Here is a 21,230-nt window from a genome sequence, read left to right as displayed (position 1 = left end):
GCCACCTCCCTCAGGAAGTGCCAGACAAGGGCGGGCGTCCTCCAGGAGCGCGCTGGGCAGCTTCACCGTGACTGGAGGGCAAGTCAGCAGTCTGATGCCCGGCGTGGGGTGAAGGCTATTGCACACAAGGGATCAAGGGTACCATGATGCCATGACGCCGGACCCCTCCTGTTCGTCAACAAGCTCTCACAGCACGGAGGTCACACCATACATCGCTGGGCTCCCTGCACACCTCTGGGCCTTTGCACAGACGATGCAAACGCTGCCAAGTGGATGGGCAGCAAGGCAAGGTGAAGAGGAGTCTTTGAAAACATCGTCTTGGCTTCTAACCCAGCGCTGTGGCTTCTCCTTCTATACTGTTATGTTGGAAAACCTCTCTAGGCCTCAGTTTTCCTCACTTGAAAAATGGGCATCTGAGTGCCTATCTCATGACGTCACAGTGAGGGCAGAGCAGAGAAAGGACGTGTCTTTTATGTTCTGGGCTTGGCCAGCAGAGTGTAAAACACAGGGCGGGGGTCCATGCCTCGGGGCTCTCCAGGCCGGTTTGGAGTCCCGGGCAGGGGTCTGGCTGTCATCCTCCTCACCTGGGGCGGGCTGGCACAGCCATGGCATACTCAGCCCCAGGGCGCTTTATGTGCTGTGCCAGCTCAGCCAGGTTCAGTGACCCTGAGAGGGGGCAGTGAAGGATTAGAAAAGACAGACAAGAGATTAAAAGCTGGGTCTGGGTGGGACACTGCCCTCTCGGATGGAAAGAGACAGCACCACGGACTACAAGCCGTGTCTTTATTTTATAGTCAGATGCCACGAGGCAAAGCAAGGGCGTGGTCAAGATGTTTACAACATTCTCGTGACTTTCAATCCTACTCAACTACATGCACCTGAACTCTATCAAGCCCACATCACTCAGGCACGTGGGGCCACGTGTTCGGACCATAGGTTCAAGCTTACAACTACAGCTGTTGGCTATAATTGTGCTGGGAGGGCCCTGCCCTCCAAGCTGGGACTTGCACGTGGCCATGACAGGACTATGCCCTCTCATCAGTCCGAGGCTTGAATCTGTCCAAACACTGTAGCGGCTCCCCACACTCACCGAGGCTGCTTCCTGTGAATCTGCAGTGTTTTTTGACATGACAGTTATTTTGGTGACTTTCTTCCAGCCACCTGGTCATCTTCCCCCTGAATTTCTCTCCAACCCGAAGAACAACACCTTCCCACCCCATGTCCAGCTCTAGGTGGGAGATGGGCAGGGCCCCAGCGGTGGCAGCTTTCACTACCCACCTCCCTGGCTGGAGCAGGGCACTTCCAGCAGCATGGGTTGGGCGTTAGTGGCACCGTTTACTTTTTTTTTGACCCCAGAGCCCGTCCTTGTCAGGGATTCAGATGGTCCCAGAGGGCTGGTTTTCCTGTAGTTCTTCCTCTTTTGGCTGTCACCCTTGCTCATTACCCATGTAACGCAAGTTGTGTGCGGAGGTTCGGTTCTGCCATGCGCTCAGGGAAAACCGAGTGGGTCTCCACGCGGGCAGGGAGTCCGGGGCTGTGTCTGCACGCGGAGGGCCCTTGAAGGGCGAGTCTTTATCGCCACAGCCGGTGCCTTGGCACCCACGCTCCTGCCCAGCTGCCGCCGGGGGTGCATGCCAAGTGCCTGCACATGGGAGACCCTCAGGCAATGGTCACCATAACCATATTATTTATTTATTATTATTTCTCTAATCCTCACCTGAGGATGTTTTTATTGATTTGAGGCAGAGGAAGGTAGAGAGTGAGAGCGAGAGGGGGAGATAGAAACATCGATTGGTTGCCTCCCATACACACCCCAACCAGGGATGGAACCCGCAACCCAGGCATGTGCCCTGACTGGGAACCAAACCGCAACCTTTTTGGTGCACCGTCCTCTCCAACCAACATAGCCGCCCGGCTGGGGCACAGCCAGTATTTCTATTGCTGCTCAGGTCTACTTTGAAATGACTGCTCTCTGGTTCTGTCTCTCTGACTCTCTATGTATCCAGCATCCATCTGTGTTAGTCAGGGTTCCCCAGAGAAACAGGCGACTGCATCACTAGGAGATAACGTGTGTGTGTGTGTGTGTGTCTATCCTTATACCTTCTTCTATCTCAGGTATTTGTATGTGGTATATTACAACAGAGGGGGAGAGGGAGAGGGGGGAGAAGATTTATTATGAGGAATAGGCTCCCGTGATTATGGGGGCTGAGAAGTCTGCAGGCTGGAGATCTCCGACAGCCGGTGGCGTAGTTCTGGTCTTGGTCTGAAGGCTTGAGAACCAGGGGAGCTGATGGCGTAAATCTCAGTCCACGGTCAGGAGAAGACCCAGGTCCCAGCTCACACAGGCAGGCGGGAGGAAAACGGGGCACGTTGCTTCTTCCTCTGCCTCTTGTCCTATTCATGCCTTCAGCGAATTGAACAGTGCCTACCACGTGGGGGAGGCAATCTACTTACTGAATCTACAGATTCAAACGCTCGTCTCATTAGGAAACACCCTCAGAGACACACCAGAGCAACTTAAAGCAAGTGAAGCGCTGAGCCCCGCTGTGGCCTGTGCACTGATGACCGCACGGTCCATTTCTTTCGGTACCCGGGGCACCAGGGAAACCAGGAAACAAGCAGCAGGGAGGCTGGCTGGTGTGATGCCTGGGTTTTCCACGCTGACAACACATCCCCAGCGCTTGCTTCCTGGGCAGCGCTGCCTTTGGGGGTGGGGTGAGAGGGAGGGGGAGGGTGCCAGCAGCCCGCTCACTATGTGAAGGCGTGGCGGCCCTGCTCCTCATGTGCACCCACGTCAGTCTGCAGCGGGATGCTTGCCCGCCGTGGGACGCAGGCACTGTCAGGTCCTCAGTGGCTCTGTGAAAACAAAGACTTTTGGAGAATTGGTGGGGCTTTCTCTACAAGACATCTGCTTTCCTACATGCACCAGCTGTTCTAGAATTACCTGCTCTCTGATGACTGGTTGAGAAGCATTTCCTTCAAACCAAACCATGGCCTTTGCAGCCAGTGATGACAGAAGCATGGCGCCAGAGGTGGGACTTCCTGAGCTGTCTCTGGTGTGGCTTGTGGCTCAGCTGGGCCAGGATGGCACTGGTGCCTCAGGAGGTGGGGCCGGCCCTGCCCTGGGGAGGGGGCCACACTGGGGAGGGGCCAGGTGGTAGACGGTCAGAGAGGGGATTGAGCCTTTCCAATCCTATACTTTCGGAAACTTTTTCCTAAGATAATATTAAGGCAATGGCTTCCAAACCCTGATGTCCTCTCTTTTTATTCCCTTTAAAATGAAAACGTTTGTTAGACTTTTTGAAAACATGGCACACAGTGTGGACATAGAGATGAGAACATAACCTGAGGTCATATGATATGATGCCATAGCTCCTCCTTGGCGGTGAATGGGGACACCTGGATGAGAAGGTAAATTAGATTATTTAAAAGCAGTTGGGCAAAGCTTTTTGAATTTTGTTCATCCCTGGGCATCTGTCTCTGGATATGTTTGGGGTAAATCTATCAGCCTGTGGAGTTCTCTGTTGAGACGAAGATGTGGTGTGTGAGGAGTTGGAGGAGAGAAGGAAGACATCAGGTGAAAAGGTCAATTGCCTAAAGGGGACAAAGGACAAAGATCCCTTTGATGTGGGAGCTCCTTTCTAATTTTTGAAACTGTTATCCTTACTTTTACCAGCTTCAGATTCACAGCGGTCTCCTTCACGCTCGCCTTTGGATTGCGTTCCTTCTAAACACAAGCCGGTCATTAGAAACCTGAGCATCCAACCCTCTGGAGCCAAAGGATCGTCTCCGGGGCTGGATCTGTCCTCATGTCAGCACCAGGGTTGTTGGCTAGCGAATATTTTTCTGAACGCCGGGCCCGAGTGCCAGGCTCCTGAGGCTGAATCCTGGTCTTTGTTGAGATGCTGCTGCAGACTCCGGATGTCATATCAGGGTTTGGAGCCCATGCCAAGGCGGGAACATGGGATATGGACACTGGCAGATTTGGCCACATGGGCAGCCAAGAGAGGTGACAGCTGGCACTGTTACCCACATGCAGACCACAGGGCGGTCATGTCAGATGCTGTGCCAGGAGGGAGGCAGAGTGGATCGGAGATGACTCCTGAGGAGCAAGAAAATTGGTTGACTTATTTCCTGCCCTTCCTGTTCCTACAGCTTGGGGACGACTGGGACATGTTGTGGTTCTCCCAGAGGCTGGGGAGGGAGCCCTGTCTCGCTAACTGAGGGGATATGATTGTGAACACATAGGATCCGTTAACAGCTGGGAGAGATGCAGAAAGGAGCACAGAATCTTGCTGTGCTGTCTACAGCAAGAATGTCAAACTCAAAGGCTAACACAAGCCAAATAAACAAGGTTTAAGTTTATGTGGGCCACAAAAAAACAAAAACTTCAATTTTCATAGAAACATAGATTTCAATAGAGACATACTGACTACAAAGGGCTGAAATAAATGAGTAATCGTTAACTTAAAATAATAGAAAATTTTAGTAAAAATTAATATTTTTTTCTTGAACATTAACTTACCAGACACTGAATAACTGCACAAATCAATAAGTGTAACGCAAATAATCCAATTTTTCTTGTTCTCTGAAAGTGAAATATTTCCTGTTGCGCACACCAAACAAGTTAGTACAAGACTAATGACGTGATGATTGGCTGCTAAAATACTCGCTGCTGGTATTAGTGGGGAGAAATGGTGCGCCTGTGCGTAAGGTGCATAAAGGAAATGAGTGCAACACGATTATAGTAATCAGTCATTAGTGAACGTTGTAGTTCATTATTAAAAATTATGTATAACAGGATATTGTAAATATTAAGTTACGAAATCTTTATTAAAACATTTCTTACATACCGTTATATTGTCTGGGCCAAAAAATAATTGTTGTGGGCCGCACGAAGCCCGCGAGTTTGACATGCTTGGTCTACAGCATCTTATGCCTACGCCGTGTGTCATGGCCACAGCAGGCTTCTCGAGCAAGAGGGACGTTGGAGTCTCTGGGAAGGCCTCGGGTGTGTCTTTGCAGCCACATAGAGCCCCAAGATCGCAGTGCTCCTGGGTTCTCATCTGTGAGAACCCTCCAAAGGGACCGAAGGGGCCTGTGGCTGTAAAGATCTGTGCGGGTCCACTTTAGCTCCCGCCCTCACGGAAGTTAGAGTGCAGCTGGCGCGCACTGAGCTCGGCCCGTAACTAGCACTCTCCTGGATTATGTCACTTAACCTCACAGCAACCTTCTGAGGTTGGACAATTATTTTCCCCTTCTGATTTGAGATTGAAACTTATGGACATTGAGTAGCTTGCCCAAGATCCATGGCTAATAGGAGATGAGGCTGGAATTGAATTCAGCAGTCTGTTTCCAGATGCTCAGTTGTGAATTAGTGTTTTAAAAATTTATCTTTATTGTTAAAAGTATTATAGATGTCCCTCTTTTTCATCCTATTGACCCATTAATATTTTTAAAATATAGACATTAGTAACAGCCTCTGTAGTATTTTTATAGCATCTTAATTTTTCACTGATGGGAAGATATAGTAAAACTAGCTGATCCTACAGGAAGAAAGTATTCTTTGACAAATCCAATGACACTTTATTTTCTGTTTGTTAATCCTCATTTGAGGATATCTTTTCCCCTTAATTTTTAGAGAGGGAGGGGTAGTGACAGAGAGAGAGAAACGTTGATATGAGAGAGAGACATCGATTGGATGCCTCCCACACAAGCCCCAACCAGGGCCAGGGCTCAAGCCTGCAACCAAGGTACATGCCCTTGATCAGAACTGAACCTGGGACCTGTCAGTCCAAGTGCCAACACTCTATCCACTGAGCAAAACTGGCCAGGGCTAATGACACTTTCTTACCTTGATTCTTATCCATAGTGGGGATGACAAGAACAGACTTGCAAATTAAATGACCCTGATTTGGTACTTTTAAACCAAGGAGGCCAACAGAGGAGAATTTCAAGAGGGGAGTAAACAATAATGCTATATGCTATGCAGAAAGACAGTAAAATGGGAAGTTATAAGATTCCATCAGACTTGTGGTTAAATTTTTATTTTTATTAAACTTATTGGGGTGACATTGGTTAGTAAAATTATATAGGCTTATATCTATTGTCTCCTTGTATACCAAAAGAGGACTTCCTCCCCCAGTTTAAATGAACTAGATCATATATACGTGGTGCTAAATGCAAAATATCTGAGGCATACAGTGAAAAGCCTAGGTCTCCCTCCCATTCCTGGACCCCAGGCACCCAGTTCTCTTTCCAGGAAGCAAACCATATTACCAACTTATTGTGTATCCTGAGATACTCTGTATACATATCCTATATAATAAAAGGCTAATATGCAAATCGACCGAACGGTGGAATGACCAGTCGCTATGATGCGCACTGACCATCAGGGGGCAGATGCTCAACACAGGAGCTGCCTCCTGGTGTTCAGTGCGCTCCCATAGGGGGAGTGCCGCTCAGCCAGAAGCCCTGAGCTGGGCTCACGGCTGGCGAGTGCAGCGGTGGTGGCAGAGCCTCTCCCGCCACTGTGGCAGCGCTAAGGATGTCCGATTGCCAGCTTAGGCCCACTCCCCACAGAGAGTGAGCCTAAGCCATCAGTTGGACATCCCCCTGAGGGCTCTCAGACTGCAAGAGGGCGCAGGCCGGGCTGAGGGACCCCCACCCTGAGTGCAAGAATTTCGTGCACTGGACCTCTAGTAATGAATAAATATGTAAACTTTTTTTTTTTTTTTTTTAACAGAGGATCATACTATATGCAGTGTTCTGCACCTTTTTAATATAACAATATTCTATGGTCTTGTAGACCCTCCCATAACAGTACAGCAAGTCTCCTCATTAGTTTCTGCAGATGCACAGGGTTCCATGCTGTGGATGTTTCCTAATTTACTTAATAAAGGTATGCTTCTAGGTGACCCTAAAAAGCACTGACATCTGGGAAAGATACCGCAAAGGACTTTCTCTTTGGACAGAAAGGTAGCTACCTGGGTAAGTAGAGCTGAGGAACTCTCATGTGGAAAGGGGTACTGTACCAGGCTAACTGAACTCAGCAAGAACTAGCTTACTTCAGAGTGACTTTCTTACAACCTACATTATGATTTATAAACTTGTATTTCTGAAAATGGCATACCTCCTTATACATTAGCTAGAGGAGCAGCGAAGATACTATCATCAATCTTTTGGGAAATGAGGTAAGTTATAAACCTTTTTCATCTTTGTAACTCTAGCATCCTTAGAGAATCTAAGTATCTTCTCATTTTCTAGCCTCTAATTCCTAATATTTGTAATATCCCCTAATTCCTCATTTCCAGTAGAGAAAGTTCTGCACTCAGATTTGACCAGTTTAAAATCCACTACTTACTGACTTTGGATAGTGGCTGAACTTTGACCTATCTCCTCATCTATAAAGCAGGAATTGTATTGACTATTTTCTTGGAGTTATTAGTATTAAATGAGCTAACATTTAGAACACCTAACGAAGTCCTTGTCAGAAAAAGTTTTAATTATTCATTTTCTCTGTTTTGCTCTTCTGCCTCTTATAAGGTATGACCCATGCAATTGATCATTGCTCATTCTTGATATATGTTAACTTATAAATTGGAATATTTATAAATCAGTTTTCTGTGAGTTTTGTTATAGACTTAGAATAAGTTTTACTAAAGGCCCATTGCATGAAAATTTGTGCATTTGAGGCCTGCACCCTCTCACCTAAGCCATTAGTCAGATCCTTAACACTGCTAGCAGAGGCGGGAGAGGCTTCCGGCACCGCCACTGCACTGGCCAGCCATGAGCCAGCTTCTGGCTGAGCAGTGCTCCCACTGTGGGAGCGCACTGACCACCAGGGGGCAGCTCCTGCGTTGAGCATCTGCCCCCTGGTGGTTAGTGCATGTCATAGCGACCAGTCGTTCCCAGTTGTTCCCCTGTTAGGGTCAATTTGCATATTACCCTTTTATTACATAGGATTATTATATAGGATTTTAAGTGGAGGATACATGGTCAGAAATTCCTTTGTGTGTAAACTGAATAATTTAAAAAATTACTCGCAGAATTAACAATTCAAAACATATTTAGCAACACAAATAAAAATGGTTTAATCAGTTTTATTCTCACAGAGGTTCATAGTTGTAGGCCTAGTTTAAGTAATTGGTAAATATAAGAAAAGTCAAGAATTCTTGAATTGTGGCTTGTATTCTATTTCAACTCTGAATCTATTCTCTCTCAATTCTGAATCTATGTTCACATCAAAATCATTAGCAGTTTTCTAAAAGAGAATGTGTTTTCTCTGAATCAGACTGATATTGTCCAAATTTTGGCAACTATTTCACGACTCCCCACCCCCAAATGGCAGAAAGTCCTCTCAAACTGTCTTAAGCCAAAAAATGAACTTAATGACTCAGGTAATTGAAAAAAAAAAAAGGGGATCTTCAGGTATGTCTTGATTCTATCAATGTAAGTTTTTGATCATAAAAATATTTAGGAGCTATTTTTGTTTTAAAAGTTTACTTTTGGTTTATTAAATCTAAACTGAAAAACTCAGTTTTTATTTTATTTTTTTAAAATATATTTTATTGATTTTTTACAGAGAGGAAGGGAGAGATAGAGAGTTAGAAACATCGATGAGAGAGAAACATCGATCAGCTGCCTCCTGCACATCTCCCACTGGGGATGTGCCCGCAACCCAGGTACATGCCCTTGACCGGAATCGAACCCGGGACCCTTCAGTCCGCAGGCCGACGCTCTATCCACTGAGCCAAACCGGTTTTGGCAAAACTCAGTTTTTATAATTAAAGTTCAACTTTAAGTATAAATGTTCCAACTTTCTTTTACCTTCTCGAATATAGGGAATATAGTTACAATAATTGTTTTAATGTCTCTGTCTATTAATTCTGTCATCTGTGGCATTTCTGTATCTGTTTCTATTGAGAATTTTCCTCTCCCTGAGCTTTACTTTCCTGTGTCTTATCTGGTAAGTTGTGGTTGGATTGCAAACACTAACTTTTATCTTGTATTCCTCTATTCTTGAGCTTTCTTGCACATGATTTACTTGGAAGCAATTTGATTCTATTGGCTCTTGCATTTAAGGTTTGTTAGGTGGCACCAGAATAGCATTTAGTGCCATTTCCCCCATCACCCTGTGAGTACTCTGCCAATTCCTCAGGCTATTTCTAGCCCCATGTGAGCAAAGATTGCTCCTGCTCCCCATAACCCTCTGAGGTTCTTTCCCGTGCCTCCTTACACACACGCACTGAGCACATCCATCTGATCTGCAGATCTCCAGAACTTGCTTCCTCTCTAGCTCTCTCCTCTCCAGCACTCGACCCTGTCCAGCCTGCCTTGACTTTCCCAGATGTCCACTCTATTGCTGCAACTCAGGGAGGCTGCTCGGCTACAACCGCCTGTGCTATAGCCTGAAAACCTCTCTCCAGGTCAACTGGTGCAATGGCAGGGCTTCAACTTCTTGGGAATTTTACCTAAAGATTGTAAATTTTAAGGGTATAAGTAAAAAATTCATAATTTTGATCACACTAGGATGTACTAGTAAGTGTGTCTTGCAATCGGTCACAGTACACAATTACCTGGTGGTGGTGATGAAATGGAAGCTCTCATTTCAGGGCAAACTTTTCTTTCTGATTTTGCTTTTCTTTCATTGTAGAGCCCCATCTATGACAAGCAAACTGATCTTTCCCATGTTTATGCCTAACTGCTGAAATCCTCTCTGACAGGTGGCCAAGCCTGCCAGTTCATGTGTGAGCTCACTAGTGAGGTATTTGTTTTGTTGACCATCCTGAGTGGGCTGGCTCAGGTGAGCTGCACTGCCTTGAGGGCCCTAGGATGAATGCTCCTACTCTGCACAACTCATCACACAGGAGAAAAAGAAGAGGTAAAGTGACTGACTGAGGTTGACCAGGGAGGAGTGGCTTGGCAGGACTCCAAGCCTCGCGCAGTGGAAAGACCGATTCGGAGCAGACAGATGTGTGCTGTCTTTGGCTCCACCATGTGCCGTGACTTTGAGCAGAGTATTTCACCTTCTGAGTTTTGTTTCCATCTATAAAATTGGAACTGTATTACTTACTTGTCAGTGTTGTGAGGATTAAGCGATGTAACCTTTGTAAATCACTTGGCAGTGCAGTTCCCTTTCCTACCGATCTCTATCCCTGATCTGAGCTTTCCCAGGGCAGTAATCAACTCTTTTGAGGAGAATCGTCCTCCGGGAGACAGATAAAACTGGTTTCTGAATTAGCCACGTGTGGCCTTGCTGGTAAGCCCTGCTGAGCTGCCCAGTCCGATAGTACACTGTGGCCCTGGCAAGATGCTGAATGGCCTGCTGAGTAACTGACACCAGGAGAGATGGGACTAAGCTGTGTACAGTTTGAGAAAGGCCAAGGTTTTCCCAGATATATTTTTTTAAAAGACCAAACCTTTATAGGTTCCACAGGAAGGTTTCTATCTCATAACCTTGGCAATGGCCTTCTTTTATGTGACCATAAGAGAAGCTTTAAAAAGTTATATTTTCATTGATGAGAATATTTTGCTAAAATTTTTTTTCCAATTACAGTTCACATACAATATTATTAGTTTCAGGTGTACAAGACAATAATTAGACATTTATATAACGTATGAAGTGATAACCTCAATAAAGCTAGTACCATCTTACATAGTTATTTTTTTTTTTTAATTTTTCGCTTAAAGTATTACAAAGGGTATTACATAAGTATCCTTCCCCCCCCCCCCGCCCTTGACAAACCCCTACCCTCCCTTACCCCCCAGTGTCTTATGTCCATTAGTTATGCTTATATGCATGCATACAAGTCCTTCAGTTGATCTCTTACTCCCCTCCCTCCTGCCCCCCAACTCTCTCTGGCCTTCCCACTGCAGTTTGACAATCAGTTTGAGGCAGCTCTGCCTCTGTATCTATTATTGTTCAAAAGTTTGTAATGGTCTTTATTATCCATGAATGAGTGAGATCATGTGGTATTTTTCCTTCATTGACTGGCTTGTTTCACTTAGCATAATGCTCTCCAGTTCCATCCATGATGTTGCAAATGGTAGGAGTTCCTTCTTTTTAACGGCAGCATAGTATTCCATCGTGTAGATGTACCACAGTTTTCTAATCCATTCATCTACTGATGGGCACTTAGGCTGTTTCCAGATCTTAGCTATGGTGAATTGTGCTGCTATGAACATCTGGGTGCATATATCCTTTCTGATTGGTGTTTCTGGTTTCTTGGGATATATTCCTAGAAGTGGGATCACAGGGTCAAATGGGAGTTCCATTTCCAATTTTTTGAGGAACCTCCATACTGCCTTCCATAGTGGCTGCACCAGTCTGCATTCCCACCAGCAGTGCACAAGTGTTCCTTTTTCTCCACATCCTCTCCAGCACTTGTCGTTTGTTGATTTGTTGATGATGGCCATTCTGACAGGTGTGAGATGGTACCTCATTGTTGTTTTGATTTGCATCTCTCGGATGATTAGTGACTTTGAGCATGTTTTCATATGTCTCTTGGCTTTCTGAATGTCCTCTTTTGAAAGGTGTCTATTTAGATCCTTTGCCCATTTTTTGATTGGATTGTTTATCTTCTTTTTGTTAAGTTGTATGAGTTCCCTATAAATTTTGGAGATTAAGCCCTTATCAGATATGACATTGGCAAATATGTTTTCCCAAGAGGTGGGTTTTCTTGTTGTTTTGTTGATGGTTTCTTTTGCTGTGCAGAAGCTTTTTATTTTGATGTAGTCCCATTTGTTCAGTTTCTCTTTAGTTTCAACTGCCCTAGGAGCTGTATCAGTGAAGAAATTGTTTTGGCATATGTCTGAGATTTTGTTGCCTTTGTATTCTTCTAGAATTTTTATGGTTTCCTGTCGTACGTTTAAGTCCTTTATCCATTTTGAGTTTATTCTTGTGTATGGTGTAAGTTGGTGGTCTAGTTTCATTTTCTTGCATATGTCTGTCCAATTTTCCCAACACCATTTATTGAAGAGACTATCTTGGCTCCATTGTATGTTCATGCCTCCTTTGTCAAAAATTAATTGAGCATATTGGTTCGGGCTAATTTCTGGACTCTCTATTCTATTCCACTGATCTATATGTCTGTTCTTGTGCCAGTACCAGGCAGTTTTGAGAACAGTGGCTTTGTAATACAGCTTGATATCTGGCATTGAGATCCCACCTACTTTGTTCTTTCTCAGGATCGTTGCAGCTATTCGGGGTCTTTTTTTATTCCAGATGAATTTTTGGAGAGTTCGTTCTAGATCTTTGAAGAAGGCCATTGGTATTTTAATGGGAAGTGCGTTGAATGTATAGATTGCTTTGGGTAGTATGGACATTTTAATGATGTTGATTCTACCAATCCAAGAACATGGTATGTTCTTCCATCTGTTTATGTCTTCCTCTATCTCTTTTTTCAACGTCCTGTAGTTTTCTGAGTAGAGGTCTTTAACCTCTTTAGTTAAGTTTATTCCTAGGTATCTTAATTTTTTTGGTGCGATGGTAAATGGGATTGTTTTTCTGATCTCCCTTTCTGAAAGTTCACTGTTGGTGTATAGAAATGCCTCAGATTTCTTGGGGTTAATTTTGTATCCTGCTACATTGCCAAATTCATGTATTAAGTCTAGTAGCTTTTTGATGGAGTCTCTAGGGTTTTGTATGTATAATATCATGTCATCTGCAAATAAGGACAGTTTTACTTCCTCTTTTCCAATTTGGATGCCTTTTATTCCTTCTTCTTGCCTAATTGCAATGGCTAATACTTCCAGTACTATGTTGAACAGGAGTGGTGAGAGTGGGCATCCTTGTCTTGTTCCTGTTCTTAGGGGAAATGGTGTTAGTTTTTGACCATTGAGTATGATGTTGGCTGTGGGCCTGTCATATATGGCTTTTATTATGTTGAGGTATGATCCTTCTATTCCCACCTTTCTGAGAGTTTTTATCAAAAATGGGTGTTGGATTTTGTCGAATGCTTTTTCTGCATCAATTGATATGACCGTGTGGTTTTTTTTTTTCAATTTGTTTATGTGATGTATCACATTTATTGATTTACGGGTGTTGTACCATCCTTGCATCTCTGGGATGAATCCTACTTGGTCATGGTGTATGATCCTTCTGATGTACTGCTGGATCCGATTTGCTAAGATTTTGTTGAGGATTTTGGCATCTATGTTCATGAGGGATATTGGCCTGTAATTCTCTTTCATTGTGATGTCTTTACCTGGTTTTGGTATTAGGGTGATGCTGGCTTCATAGAATGAGCTTGGAAGCGTTCCTTCCTCTTGAATTTTTTGTAGTAGTCTGAGGAGGGTAGGTTTTAGTTCTTCCTTGAATGTTTGGTAGAACTCCCCTGTGAAGCCGTCTGGCCCTGGGCTTTTGTTTGCTGGAAGCTTTCTGATGACTGCTTCAATTTCTTCCATAGTTATTGGCCTATTGAGGTTTTTAGATTCTTCCTGATTGAGTTTTGGAATGTTGTATTTTTCTAGGAATTTGTCCATTTCCTCCAGGTTGTCCAGTTTGTTGGAGTAGAGTTGCTCGTAGTATTGTTTAACAATCATTTGTATTTCTGTGGGGTCTGTTGTTATTTCGCCTCTATCATTTCTGATTTGGTTTATTTGGGACCTCTCTCTTTGCTTCTTGGTGAGCCTGGCTAGGGGTTTGTCAATCTTGTTTATCCTTTCAAAGAACCAGCTCTTGGTTTCATTGATTTTCTGTATTGTTTTTTTGGTCTCTATTTCATTGATTTCTGCTCTAATCTTTATTATCTCCTTCCTTCTGCTCACTCTGGGGTTTTCTTGTTGCTCTCTTTCTAATTCTTTGAGTTGTAGAGTTAGATGATTGACTACCATTTTTTCTTGTTTTTTGAGATAGGCCTGTAGAGCTATAAACTTCCCTCTCAGGACTGCTTTCATTGTGTCCCAGAGGTTTTGGATTGTTGTGTTTTCATTGTCATTAGTGTCCAGGATGTTTTTAATTTCTTCTTTGATGTCATCGGTAACCCAATCAATATTTAATAACATGCTATTCAGCTTCCAAGTGTTTGAGTATTTTGGGTTGTTTTTATTGTAGTTTATTTCTAACATTATGCCATCGTGGTCTGAGAAGATGCTTTTTATGATTTCAATCTTCTTGAATTTGTGGAGACTTTGCTTGTGACCCAATATGTGGTCTATTTTTGAATATGTCCCATGAGCACCTGAGAGGAATGTATATTCCGCAGCTGTGGGGTGAAGTGTTCTGAAGATGTCAATTAAGTCCATCTGATCTAGTGAGTCATTTAGGATTGCTGTTTCTTTGCTGAGTTTTTGTCTAGCGGATTTATCCAGTGATGTCAGTGGTGTATTAAAGTCCCCTACTATGATTGTATTGTTGTCGATCTCTCCCCTGATATCTTCCAGAAGTTTTCTTATGTATGTGGGTGCTCCTGCATTGGGTGCATATATGTTTACCAGGGTTATATCTTCTTGTTGTATTGATCCCTTTAGTATTATGAAGTGGCCTTCCTTATCTCTGGTTATGGCCTTCACTTTGAGATGTATTTTGTCAGATATAAGTATTGCTACCCCAGCTTTCTTTTCCTTTCCATTTGCGTGAAAGATATTTTTCCATCCCTTCACTTTCAGTCTGTGTGAGTCCCTTCTAATGAGGTGGGTCTCTTGTAGACAGCAGATGTATGGGTCATGTTTTTTTATCCATTCAGCCACTCGATGTCTTTTGGTTGGAGCATTTAGTCCATTTACATTTAAAGTTATTATTGAAAGGTATTTGTTTGTAGCCATTTCTTTTTTTGTGTGTGTGTGTGGCTGTTTTCTTTCTGAGCTTGATATTTCTTCTTTTTACACCAGTCCCTTTAGCATTTCTTGCATGGCTGGCTTGGTGGTGATAAACTCCCTTAGCCCTTTTTTGTCTGTGAAGCTTCTTATTTCCCCTTCAATTTTGAATGATAGCCTTGCTGGATAGAGTATTCTTGGATTCAGTCCTTTGCTTTGCATCACTTTGTAGATTTCCGTCCATTCTTTTCTGGCCTGATGTGTTTCTGTTGAGAAATCATTTGATAATCTAATGGGAGATCCCTTGTATGTTACTTTCCGTCTCTCTCTTGCAGGCTGTAAGATTCTCTCTTTATCCTGAACATTTGCCATGGTAATTATGATGTGTCTTGGTGTGAGTCTTTTCGGGTTCACCTTGTTTGGGACTCTCTGGGCTTGTGTGACTTTTTTCTTCCCCACCCCAGGGAAGTTTTCTGATATTATTTCTTCGAATAGGTTTTCTAATCCATGTTCATCTTTCTGTTGTTCTGGCACCCCTATTATTCGTATGTTGTTTCGTTTCATGTTGTCCCAAAGCTCCCTTAGGCTCTCCTCCTGTCTTTTAATTTTTTTCTCCATTTGCCGTACAGTTTGAGTGTGTTTTGCTTCCTTGTCTTCTAATTCACTAATTCGGTCCTCCGCTTCTCCCAGTCTACTGTTGATACTTTCAATGGAGTTTTTTATTGAAGCTATGTCACTCTTCATTTCTTCTTGGGACTTACTTAAGTTGTTGATTTTTTCATCTGTTTCTTCTAGCTTCTTGCATAAGTAGTTGAGTTTTTCATCTGTTTCTTCTTGCTTCTTGAACATGTGGTGCATGTACTCTAGGAACCTTATTCTGAATTCTTTTTCTGTCATGTTGCATATCTCTGTCTCACTTAGCTGCTTTTCTGGCGAGTCCTCCTTTTCTTTCCTTTGGGGGTTTCTTTGCCTACCCATGTTTGATCTCGCTGACATATGTAGATGTTGAGATGTTCAGTGGCTGCTCCCTGGGTGGCAGGGGCTCCTTGGGTTGTGGTTGCTGCTCAGACGGTTGTGGTAGTAGCTGCTTTCCAGTTGGCAGCAGCTCCTCTGGTGGGTGTTGTTCACAGCTGTGTTGGCTCTTCTGGCTGGTGGGGGGAGGCTTCACGTACAGTTGCTGTTCCACAGACAGAGGGTGTGGTGATCAGGAGGCTGTGGTGATCAGGAGGCTGCGGTGATCAGGGGGCTGCTGTTGCTTGGATCTGCGGTCTGACCATCTTACATAGTTATTACAATACTAGTAGCCCTGTGCACAAATCCATGTGCCAGTAGGTCGCTGCCACCCTCCTGTAGCTCTCCACCCACTGCACCGCCCTCCTGTAGCTCACTCCTTCATAGCTTGTTGCCCTGCCCTCTCCTGTAGCTCTCTGCCTCCCGCTTGATTGCTGCCCTGCCCCGTCCTGTAGCTCTCTGCCGCCTGTAGCCCGTATGTAGCCAGTAGGTCGCTGCCGCCCTCCTTTAGCTCCCCTCGCCTCCCCTCCTCCCCCATTCATAGCTTGCTGCCCTGCCCCCTCCTGTAGCTCTCCACAGCCTGCTTGTACCTCGCTGGCCCACCCTCCTGCTGATCTGTGATCTGGTTGTGATGCACTTGGTTGTTATGTCTCAGGGCGTAATGGCTAATTAGCATATTTCTCTTATTATATAGGATTATTGACTATACTAGAGGCCCGGTGCACAAAAATTTGTGCACTCGGGGGTGGGGGGGTCCCTCAGCTCGGCCTGTGCCCTCTTGCAGTCTGGGACCCCTCAGGAGATAACGACCTGCTGTCTTAGGCCTGCTCTTGGGTGGCAGAGGGCAGGCCCAATCCCTAGGTGCAGCCCCTGGTCGGGCTCAGAGCAGGGCTGATTGGGGAGTTGGGGCGCTGCCCCGTCATGCACAGAGCAGGGCGGATCAGGAGGTTGCAATGCCACCCTCAGTCACGCTCAGGGTGGGGCCAATTGGGGGGTTGGGGCACCGCCCCCTGTCACACTCAAGGCAGGGTCGATGGGGAGGTTGCAGCGCCACCCCCTGTCACGCACAGAGCAGGGCCAATCAGGGGGTTGGGACGCTGCCCCCTGTCATGCACAGAGCAGGGCCGATCAGGGGGTTGAGGAGCTCTCCCCTTCATGCACAGAGCAGGGCCCATCAGGGGGTTGGGGAGCTCCCCGCTGTCACGCACAGAGTAGGGCCGATAGGGGAGTTGGGGCACCGCCCCCTGTCACACACAGAGCAGGGCCGATCAGGGGGTTGGGGCGCCGCCCTCTATCACCCACAGAGCAGGGCCGATCAGGGGGTTGGGGCGCCGCCACTGTCGTCACACTCAGGGCAGGGCCGATGGGGAGGTTATGGCTCTACCCCGTCACACACAGAGCAGGGCCCATAGGGAGGAGGGGGGTTGGGGCGCCGCACCCTGTCACACACAGAGCAGGGCCCATCAGGGGGTTGGGCGCCTTCCCCTGTCACGAACAGAGCAGGGCGGATAGAGAGGTTGTGGCCCCGCCTCCTGTCACACACAGAGCTGCAGGGCGATCAGGGGGTTTGGGCGCTGCCCCCTGTCACGCTGATCCCGGTGCTGGGAGGCATATTACCCTTTTACTATATAGGATAGAGGCCTGGGGGCCGGCTGGTTTGCCCTGAAGGGTGTCCTGGATCAGGGTGGGGGTCCCCACTGGGGTGCCTGGCCAGCCTGGATGAGGGGATGATGGCTGTTTGCAGCTGGTCACACACCCTTCAGGGTGGGGGTCCTCACTGGGGTGCCTGGCCAGTCTGGGTGAGGGGCTGAGGGCTGCTTTCAGGCTGACTGAAACTCCCAACCGTTCCTTTTTTTTCTCTTTTTTTATTTTATTCTGGGCCAGCTTTAGCTCTGGCTTTAGCTCCGAGGCTTTGTATCTGGTTTGTTTGCTGTTCTATAATCGAAACAATGTATATCTTCAGCTCTGAGATCCTGGCAGGCTGAAAGCTGGTTTCAGCTTCTTATTTGCAACATAGTACATAGTTGCTTAGAGTTGCAACTCAGAGGCCTGCAAGTCAGGCGGGGAACGTTGGAGTCTGCAGTCCCTGGCGCAAGCAAGCCTCATGTTCGCTTCCAGCTGCCTGGCTGCTGGCCGCCATCTTGGCTGACAGTTAATTTGCATAAGGATATGCTGATTAGCCAATGGGAAGGGTAGCGGTCGTACGCTAATTACCATGTTTCTCTTTTATTAGGGTAGATTCCCTATGCTGTACTTTACATCCCCATGACTATTTTGTAACTGCCAATTTGTACAACTTAATCCCTTCACCCTTTTCACTCATCTCCCCAACCACCCTCTGACAACCATCAGTTTATCTGTATCTATGAGTTTGTTTTGCTTTTTAGATTCTACATATAAGTAATATCACATGGTATTTGTCTTTCTCTGTCTGGCTTATTTCACTTAGCATAATACCCTCCAGGTCAATTTGTTGCAAATGGCAAGATTTTACTCTTTTTTTTTATGGCTATGTAATATTTCATTGTATATATGTACCATTTCTTTATCTATCTGTCTATTGATGGACTCTTAGGTTGCTTCTACATCTTGGCTATTATTAAGTGACACTGCAGTGACACCGCATATAATTTGTGAATTCGTGTTTTTGATTTCTTTGGATAAATAGCCGGAAGTGAAATAGCTGGGTAATTGCTCTTAGTTCTATTTTTAATTTTTTAAGAAACCTCCATACTATTTACTGCACCAATTTACAATCTCACAGCAGTGCACAAGGATTCCCTTTTCTCCACATCCTCGCTAACACGTTTGTTGACCTATTGATGATAGCCATTCTGGCCTGTGCTTTGGTGTGATGACATTAACTCATGGGGCCTGCGGTGCAGAAATAGTCTGTGAGTCTTGTATTATTAGGATGTTGTCTGTAAATTACAGGTTCCTCTTGATGAGGCTCATTAGGAGGAAAGGTCCCTGGCCTTTATAAAAGGAACAGCTCTTTGGAGCAATAGGCTTGATTTTATGGCTGCCTTGAGTTATATGATTGACCAACATTCCTTCTTGGTGCTGCATACCAGGAAGGTTGGACCCAAATTTAACACTCACTTTTATGTAAGATTTAGAACTCCATGGGATAAATGTTTTAGATATGTTCATTCTAGATATTGTTAGTGTTTGCTGATATTATATAAAGGAGGGATTTTATGTGATAAGATGTACATAGGTGTGCTAGAGGGAGAAGAGACATTAAAGTGGTTTTAAAATCTCCACTTAAAATCTAGGGGCAACATGGGAAACCAAAAACCACAAAACAGTGATTTCATAATAAAAATGCATGCAAGTAGGAGAGTCATGAACCAATAGAGTAACATTTGTATATTATATTCTTAAACTTTCACTAGTTTCAATAACATATTTGTTATTATATCAATATTTCAACATTATATTCAGACAGAGGTTTCTTTCCTTCCAAGTACTTTCTCATTTGGGAAACATAACAGGAGAGAGAATGTACAATGTTAAAAATTTATTTCTGAAATGCTTTATTCTTTTAATCAGTACACATTATATTAAGTATAGAATTTCCTTAAAAATTAACAAATAATTCTAAGTTTCACTGTTAGGACACTGATATAGAGAAGAAAACATCTGGCTCTTTTGACTTTTCTTTTTACATTTGTCCAAGTCCAGTAGAGTCTCATATTAAGGTTCTTCTGTGCTATTTCTGTCCAAGTTGTGACAGCTACAACATAAATATAGCTTTTTATTAATCACAAAAGATACATGCATTCAAATTTTTAAATACCTTAAAATGTACATTTGCATTTATTGCATTTCTAGAATAACAATACATTTTCACCACTAACTCAAATGTTTAAGATGTGTAGATATTTGAAAACTAAATAGCAATAAACACTGTCATGTCAAAAAATGTGGAAAACATTTATAGGTGCAAATTTAACCAATGAAAAACAAAAACCCTGAGAATGATAAAATTAATATTTAACTCAATATGAAAATGTAAATAAAGAAAAAACGTCATGTGGGACTTCACTGCTGACAGATCACTTCTCCCCTTATTTTAATTAATTTTATATTTCTAGGAGGTTATTAAAAGGACAAGGCTTTTAATTTAGAAAGGCTGGGTTATCTCTTATTGGATGAATTCTCTCAGAGATAGCAACTATAAACTTTAAGCAAAATACAAAACCAACTACGAGAACAACTGAAAGGAGGTAATAGCACTGGCTGAGTCCCTGCTTCAGTGATTCTTAGCTTCAAGGAGGCCACAGTTGGTACTATACTGGAGCTGAAATTCTGATAGAAGAACTGCAGTGTTTCTGGCCTGAAGGACTAGAGGAGTTTGGGGCAACGAAAGTCACTGGAAAGTGAGGGGGAAATCCTGGAAAGGTGAGAAGCACTGTGATGCGGTCCTAAACCCTGTGTTTAGACTCTTCCTAAATCTATGGTAAAACCTTGAACCACTTGTGAATGAGGGAGACTAAGAACTGTCTCAGAGACAGAGTATGAAATCTGAGTCTAGTCAAGGTAATTACCTGCTAAAACCACAAGTCAACACTCTTTAGAGAAATACAATTTAGTTTCCAAAATAAAATAACAATATTAAGGATACAATCTAAAATTAAGTCAATATATGAAGAAACAGGAAAATATGATCCATTCTCTAGGAGGAAAGACAATGGAGACTGACAGCACGATAATCCAGGTTTTAAAAGCAGCTGTGACAACTTTCCTCAATAAAATTATAGAAAATATGCTAACAATGAAAAGATAAAAAATCTTAGGAGAGAAATACAAACTATATAAAAAAAACCCCAAAAATTCTAGAACTGGTAAATATATTATTCAACAGTAGAATGGGGATAACAGAGTAAATAGACTTAGTGAATCTGATGACAGAGCAACTTAAAACTGTACACTCTAATGAACAGAGTCCTCAGGGATCTGTGAGACAATATAAAAAGTTGAACATATATGTAGATGGAGCCCCAAAAGGAGAGGAGAGAGAGAATTGGGTATAAAAATATTTGAAGAAATAACAGCTGAAAATCCCCTGCGAATGTATAAATTTATAGGTTTAAAAAAATTCAGTGATCTTGAAACATAATACACACAAAAAACCATAACTAAATTTCTGAAAACGAAAGATAATAAAATATTGAAAGCCAGAGAAAAATTATATATTACATATAAAGTTACAGCAATCTGAATGACTGCTGACTTCCCATCAGAAATAAAGGAAGGCAGAAGATTATGGAATGATCTTTAAAGTGTTGAAAAACTGTCAGTTCAGAATTCTATATCCAACAATAATTTAATTGAAGGTGAAATAAGGAAATTTTCATATGAAAGAAAATTAAGAGAATTCACTGCTAGCATACCTGAGCTACACTGAATGCTAGAAAAAGTTTTTCAGTCAACATAAAAATTAGAATTATTCTAAG

The 21,230-nt window shown here is 43.8% G+C and overlaps 1 protein-coding gene and 1 pseudogene across 3 annotated transcripts in view; one reads left to right on the top strand and one right to left on the bottom strand.

The window, feature by feature from the left end:
- LOC139018709 (small ribosomal subunit protein uS2 pseudogene) overlaps positions 1-21,230 on the top strand; it is a 114,518-nt pseudogene that overhangs the window by 21,237 nt on the left and 72,051 nt on the right.
- Positions 19,277-21,230, bottom strand: part of SCFD1 (sec1 family domain containing 1) — a 125,043-nt gene continuing 123,089 nt past the window's right edge. For all 3 annotated transcript variants that reach the window (XM_070427379.1, XM_070427388.1, XM_070427397.1), the window contains one exon: positions 19,277-19,507. In XM_070427379.1, coding sequence (XP_070283480.1) covers positions 19,484-19,507 — 24 coding nt within the window. In that variant the 3' untranslated portion in view covers positions 19,277-19,483. The remainder of the gene's footprint in view (positions 19,508-21,230) is intronic.

This window comes from Myotis yumanensis, unplaced genomic scaffold, assembly GCF_028538775.1.
Source record: "Myotis yumanensis isolate MYYU_CA2020_CCGP unplaced genomic scaffold, mMyoYum1.0.hap1 SCAF_1, whole genome shotgun sequence".
In the NCBI taxonomy this organism is placed as follows: domain Eukaryota; kingdom Metazoa; phylum Chordata; class Mammalia; order Chiroptera; family Vespertilionidae; genus Myotis; species Myotis yumanensis.
Note: the sequence above shows the minus strand (reverse complement) of the source record. Positions and strands in the feature narration are given on the sequence as shown.